This window comes from Medicago truncatula, chromosome 2 (genome assembly GCF_003473485.1).
Source record: "Medicago truncatula cultivar Jemalong A17 chromosome 2, MtrunA17r5.0-ANR, whole genome shotgun sequence".
Classification (NCBI taxonomy): domain Eukaryota; kingdom Viridiplantae; phylum Streptophyta; class Magnoliopsida; order Fabales; family Fabaceae; genus Medicago; species Medicago truncatula.
This window is the reverse complement of record NC_053043.1, coordinates 45,089,287-45,096,228: the sequence shown is the minus strand read 5'-3', so window position 1 is coordinate 45,096,228 and position 6,942 is coordinate 45,089,287. Positions and strand designations below refer to the sequence as shown.

The 6,942-nt window shown below is 30.7% G+C and overlaps 1 protein-coding gene across 2 annotated transcripts; it reads right to left on the bottom strand.

Moving 5' to 3' along the window:
* Positions 1-1,153: 1,153 nt before the first annotated feature.
* Positions 1,154-4,825, bottom strand: LOC25487725 (F-box/LRR-repeat protein At5g02910). Of its 2 annotated transcripts, XM_024777363.2 has the most exons (5): positions 4,601-4,825; positions 4,155-4,245; positions 2,098-3,053; positions 1,836-2,002; positions 1,154-1,481 (listed from the first exon to the last, which is right to left on the bottom strand). In XM_024777363.2, the coding sequence occupies exons 3-4, from the start codon at positions 3,031-3,033 to the stop codon at positions 1,838-1,840; spliced, it is 1,101 nt and encodes a 366-aa protein (XP_024633131.1). In that variant the 5' UTR covers positions 3,034-3,053; positions 4,155-4,245; positions 4,601-4,825; the 3' UTR covers positions 1,154-1,481; positions 1,836-1,837. The 2 variants fall into 2 exon arrangements, with proteins under 2 accessions (XP_024633131.1, XP_024633132.1); XM_024777364.2 differs by lacking the exons at positions 4,155-4,245; positions 4,601-4,825 and adding an exon at positions 3,750-4,135.
* Positions 4,826-6,942: the final 2,117 nt, after the last annotated feature.

Genomic DNA, 6,942 nt, shown 5'->3' with positions numbered 1-6,942 from the left:
TAGAATTTGTGGCCCTATTATAAATGAGTTGGGCCGGGCTGGCCCATTTATGTAGTCGGGCCTGGGTTGGGCCAACCCATTTGACACCTCTAGTTATATAAAGGTGTGTGATTTAAAGATGTGTTATATGTGAAATTTGAAGAAGTGTGATTTAAAGATGTGTTATATAAAGATGTGTGATTTAAAGATTTTCTATATAAAGATGTGATATTTGACGATGATGCTATTTAAAGATGTGTATTTGTCGAGTCATTACTTGATGTTCATGCATTCATGGTCATTCTGATTTAAAGATGGAGGATAAATCAGTAACATACCTCTGATATCCAAAACCGGTACCACATGCATATAGAGTCGAGTTAGGGACATTGCATTCATTGTCAAACATATTTGAAGATGTATTTTAAAGATGTTGTGGATATAAATCAGTAATATACCTCTGATATCCAAAATATTTAAAGATGTAGTGAATTTGATTATATATTTAACGATGTGGAATTATTTGATGATGTGTCATTTAACGATGTGTAATTGATGTGCTATTTAAAGATGAGAAATTAATATACGTGCTATTTAAATAAGTGTAACTATTTTTAGATCTTACATTCAATGATGTGCTTCTATATGATTGTGTGATTGATTTGCATTTTTTTAAATGTGTGCTTAATATACTTAAATGGTGTTGATACTTGTATGTTATACTAGTATTTTCATCCGTAAAACGTACGGGCGAACAAAGATTTTTTGTGGCGTTCACAAATTATTACTCTGAACTTACCACCAAAATAAAAACATATAATGCATTTGTTAGACAAATCGGATTATGTTGTCATCATCATATTAAAGATGTCATCATTTGACATAATTCAATTTAATTTAAAGCAATTACATATCCATGATCAATAATAATTAAAGACTATTATAAGTGACACAAAAAAGTAGTTGATACTTTGAAGAGCAAATACAACATAGTTAGTATTGTACATGGAATCTACATAGGACATATGAATCTGGCATTTAAAAATTACCTTTTTTCCTTCTTACCAACTAAAATGAATGAACATAATTAGATGGAAAAGGTACATGTAAAAGATAAAAGTAGGTCAAAGGAAATAACATAGATAAAATACATATAAGTCATTGACCACAAAGATGTTCAAACTACATATTACAGATATCCAAACTCATATTGCGGTGTTAACAAAAGTTTACTCTGAACATATCACCAAATTAAAAATATATAATGCAATTCTTAGACAAATCAAATGTTATTGTCATCATGAAACTAAAGACGTCATCCAACGACATATAGTTCAATTTAATTTAAAGCAATTACATAACCCTGACTAATAATGATTAAATAACTACATAAGTTATAACTGACATAAAAAAAAAGTAGTTGACACTTGAAAGAGCAATTAATCCAAAAAAAAATCCTTCATAAATATAGATGCATCATCCCTTTATAACTCCAAAGTTGTCTGCAAAATTAAACAATGGTTTTAGGTGAAAGAGAGCAACTCTTATAATGTTGATTGGTCCAACATATGATTCAAGATGTACAATCAAGTTTTTTTCACAACTAGCAACTCAAGTTCATATCTGTAGTGTAGTCAATATTCTATAAACTAGAAGTTAATTCAAACTAGTTGTACAAGTGATTCAAGATGCACAAGTCAACATGCATACATTGTACACAAACATTTGTTGCACTAAATAAGGGTTTTGTAATGTATTCTCTGAAATAAAGTTATTATAACCAGAGACATCGTGGGAACGTAAAATTATTAAATCAATCAACCTATTTTTAAAATGTTGTCGAATGTACGGTTTACCTTTACAAACGTATGATGTCAACCTTTGCCGAGGGTGAGTTTTGAATCAAAAATTCTACCACATCATTACATATAGATGTAGTTTGGTCCGTTTCTATTTTCAGGGACTTCAAGTTATACAAGGGATGGAGCTCAGCCTTCAATAAATCAGGAAATAAAGAAAGAACCTAAGCAATCAGGAAGTATTACGATCAGTTTAATGCAAGTCATATTTTTGAAAAAAATATATATAAAGTGGCATTAATGATACAATATAAAGTACCTCGAGAGTATTTGAATAAAAAGTCAACGATTCGATATTAGCCAGCTCAACCAGCCAATTGAGTAGAAATGATGAAGACTCCCGCGACTCCGAGATCAAACGACATCTTAAATCAACACTTACAAGTTTGATGGAAGAGAGAACACTCTTGCTGCCAAAAAGTTTTGGAGTATAGCGACCCGTAAAAGCAAAGTTATGAAGACTTGGAGCATATAGCTCGATTCCAAAATAGATTCCAATATATGTCTCAGGAACAGAAGCCCACATAAGTATACTTAAATTGACAAGCTTGGTACTTGATATGCAAAGATTTTGTGCGTCCAGAACTATACAACAGTCAATGATCAAACTATTCAACATTTTAAATGTGGAAAAGGGCTCAACACAACCATTATCACTTCGAGCAAAGGCAAAGTACTTTAAAGACAAGTTGGTTAATGATGGCAAATTCAGAGAATTTCGAAATACTGGTTTATGATGGACAAATGTATTGTATAAGAAACCAGAAAGATTAAGAGACTTTAAAGTGTGACATGAAAAGAGGCAAGACGGAAAATTTTCAATATGACAAGTGTAATCAATTCTTAAGTGTTGGACGTTGTGTGAAACAGCATATTCTATGATCTTCCGGAGTAGGCTATGCTTCATGGAATGACGACGATACAAATCAAGAGTGTGGATGGCGGTTGAGCCATCGCGAAGAGAAAAAATCCGAGACACAAACTCATCAAACCTTTTTCTGGGCCTAGAGTATGAAGATCTAAGTGTAATAGTGGAAAGACTCTTCCAGAGAATGATCCATCTTTTGGACAAAACGCATGTTTGAACAGCCTGTATTGCGTTTAGAAAGGACAGTATGTGAAGGAGAACCGAATCGGTCAAGTCACTGATAAAGTCGTCTTTACGTTGCCTCTTACACTGCCTTCGTCTGGCCATTGTCTCATAAACAAACAAATCTACAAGCAAATGTGTAACTAACTGATCAAAAAATCTAACCTAATTAAAAAAATACAAATAAAACTAATAACATAAAATCTACACTAATTAAAAAATAAATAAATATGTTTTTGATCCTATAAAATATTCCAACTTTTCGTTTTAGTCCTACAAAATTTTTCTCTTTCAGTCATGCTTCTGTATAAGGGAGCTTTTAAGTTTAAGTTAGGTCACGTCCTTTCTTTTTGTAAGATATTTTTTAATTATAATATTCTAAAAATAAATAAATTAAGTGTATGTTTAGTTTCACTTACGGATCAAAATTGATTATATAGAGGGTGTAGAATTGATGTTGACATGTTTGGTTGTTGTCGATCATAGATGATTCTGCCCTATGATTTTTAGTCTTTTAATTTAAAATTGATTTTCGCACATAAATTTATAGCTCGACTCATTGTTTATTTGAGTGTATCCAAATACAAATCACTTTAGTCCAAAATAATTTTAACCAACACCAATTCTATCAAAATCATTTCTCCTCATCATACAACCAACCAAACATGCCTTAAGTATGAATATTTAAGCGTCAAAAACATTAAAAAAAATCATATCAAAACTTTGAATGGTAGACCAAAAGTGTAGAAAAAGATTAAAAACTATACCGAAAAGTTATATATTTAACCTTAAAAAGAAGAGTTAATAATTTGGATGGATACCTTCAGCGCCGTCTTAAACAATTCGTTGGCCCTGTTTTAATCTTATAATTGCCCCCCGAACCTTAAAAAGAAGAGTTAATAATTTGGATGGATACCTTCAGCGCCGTCTTAAACAATTCGTTGGCCCCGTTTTAATCTTATAAATTGCAATACAACTTTAAGCTACTATCATTCTTCTAGCCACTTAAAACGAGCCATAGCATTTTTTTGAATAGTAACCGCATTTTCAAGAACTCCAACATCAACATTATCAACATTTTCATTTTCGATAAGAATTTGTTGCGGTTCTTTTATCAAAAACTTATTAAGAGCTCCTTTTTGAGATTGAATTAACTTTTTAATTCTTTTCTTTCTCCTACGCTTTTCAAATCCAGATTCAAACTCTTTAGGAGGCAGAGTAAAAACCTGGAATTTCTCACTGTTTTGTTAGCTTATGATCAGTCAGCAATGCTTCTGTCCAAGTTCAATAGCTTTTTGTTCTCCAAAAAAAAAACACCTGGAATTTCAACATTAAACAATCAAAAACATGTTTAAGTGATAATAAGAAATTCAAGTGGCATTAAAAAATTCAACCATTAATTCATTCTTCCTTTTGAGGCAAGTACTAGTGTTATTAAAAAAATTTAACCCATTTTATATGATTAAAAACAAATATGTTGGCTTTGATAACCCATGTTCAAAGTCTACTCTTTTCCAATAGGTTGAAATTGGTTCAAATCTCTGCTCTCTAGTGTTTTCCAATTCCAATTTCCAAACAAAGATAAAAGTAAACATAATACGTAATAACATTCAAATTTCATGAATTTAACAAAAAAAATTCAATAAAAAATAAAAAGGGTTTTAGTTTTTACCTTTCTGGTGGCGGTGGAAAGAAGGAGAGAAGCGGCGGCGGCGATTGGGTGGCGGAGGCAGGTCTGAGGATATGGGTGGGCGTGATGGTTTCTGAGAAATTAATACCTTTTGCTGCTGCCGTCGGAAGGAGAAGAATCCATTCGCAAAATTTTGAGAAGAAAATAAATAAAATATATTAGGGTTGTGTAACAAACCTTTGTTATTAGTGGGCTTAGACTTGCATTAGTTTGTAGATTTGGACGATAATATATATATATATATATATATAGGTTTGCTAGAACACACCCATTAGTTTTTATGTGGGAGTGTTTTAGCAAGTTATAACTAAAAAGTTAATAAATACACTTTAAGGTGTATGTTGCTATAACACACCTTCTAGAAAAAACAAGTGGGTGTGTTCTAGCAAATCCTATAGGCATTTGCTAGAATACATCCACTTACATTTTAGAAGGAGTATTTTAACAAGTGAATAACTAAAAATTGGTTAAATACACCTTAAGGTGTAGCTTTGCTAAAACACTCACATAAAAACTAGTGGGTGTGTTCTAGCAAACCCATATATATATATATATATAATCAAATGACATCATGGTATCAAAATTAGTTTGACACCAAATCTCATCCATTCATTTCATTTAATCCAAAGGTTTAAAACTATCCACAAAATAATTATCCTACACCAATTTCTCCCTTTAACATCTAATTAAGAAAAAAAGGAAAACATTTATTGTCTTAAATTCATTATCAATCATTTTTTTTCTCTCATTTTTTTATTATTACTTTTTTTTTTTAATTGAGCATTGTCATATTAAACAAAGAGATTGACAAAAGAAAAGTAAGAATATAACATGTGCAATTTTTAAAAAATAAAAAACTAATTAGTCCATTATTTGTGGAAATCATGGTTGTGCAGTTGTGAAAATCAACGGACTATATACACTCGTGCATTTCGTCTTTTTTACTGTTCGTAGCAACCATCGTTACCCTTTTTTATTACTTCACATTTTTTCTTCAAAAAAAAATGTCGTTTTAATTTTTTTCAAAAGACATTAAAGTTTACTGTTGTTGAGGTAATTAAGCTTAAACAATATGATCAGTGATAAAATAATCTAATAGCAGCAATTTTTGAGAGGTTAGATGACAACAATGGTGAAAGAAAAAGAATCATTTCGGTGTTTTGATTGAATGTGTAATTTTTTTAATGCAATTTATATAATTATTCGTGGTGATGAATGATCCAACCATAATGATGATTTTTTTTTAACACTAAGTAAGAATAATAAGTAGTAAAAATAGGGAAAAAAATGAAATGATTGATAATGAATTTATAATAAAGATTTTTTTTTAATTAGGTGATAAAGAGAGAAATTGGTGTAGGAGAATTATACAAGGGATAACTTTAAACCTTTGGATTGAATATAATGAATGGATAAGATTTGGTGTCAAACTAATTTTGACACCATAGTGTCATTTGATCCTATCCCTATATATATATATATATATATATATATATATATAGGCCCGGCCTTGAGAGAGTGCAAGGTGCTCAATCAAGCCGGGCGATGGGCCTCAGAAAAAATTAACTCTAATACCCCACCCCACTTAAATAAAAAATATATATGTTACTTCTTTACACGTTTGAGTTTTTTCTAAACTTTATTCTCCTATCTGGACATAAATTTGGTACTATCAAACCACCTCCAATTTGTATAATCATTTAATCAATCAATTTGAAAAGCTATTTCATTGAAAGAATCACAACAATCATTTCTTTTTCACATAAAACATTTGTTTTCCCCTTTTCCACAACGGATAAGTGACAAATCCAAAAGACGCCGTTAGTGAATTCTACATCTCTTTCACTTAATTTTTTTGTATTTCGTTTCATTTTTAGAAACTCTTCTGATTCTGATTTTTTAATAAAGCTTAACTACACACAAAAAATTACGTTTTTATTTTATTGGGGGCCTATTTTAAATAGAGAGCCGAGCCTCTATTTCATAGGGACGGCCCAATATATATATATATATATATTAGATTACATTTGAGAACGGTGAGTAATTTACTCACCAACCAATGAAAATGAGCAATTTATTGATATGTCAAGATAGTTCATGGATACCACCTAAAAAGGTGAATGTTCATTGGTTGAGGTAAATTACTCATCATTCTTTTATAGATATTAGTTGTCACTACGTCAATATCTCTCACATTTATAAATAACAATAAATATATAATATAATTGGAGATGCTCTTTCTTATTTATAAATATTACTCCTTCCGTCCCTATATATAAGCACCATTTCCCTCTAATAAAAGAGTGCTTATATATAGGGACGGA

Bases quoted from the DNA above. Each gene is read 5' to 3' on its own strand.
- LOC25487725 (XM_024777363.2), bottom strand. From the start codon at position 3,033: ATGGCCAGACGAAGGCAGTGTAAGAGGCAACGTAAAGACGACTTTATC. The intron at 2,003-2,097 runs GTACTTTATATT...CTGATTGCTTAG, and splicing joins TTTATTCAAATACTCTCGAG to GTTCTTTCTTTATTTCCTGA.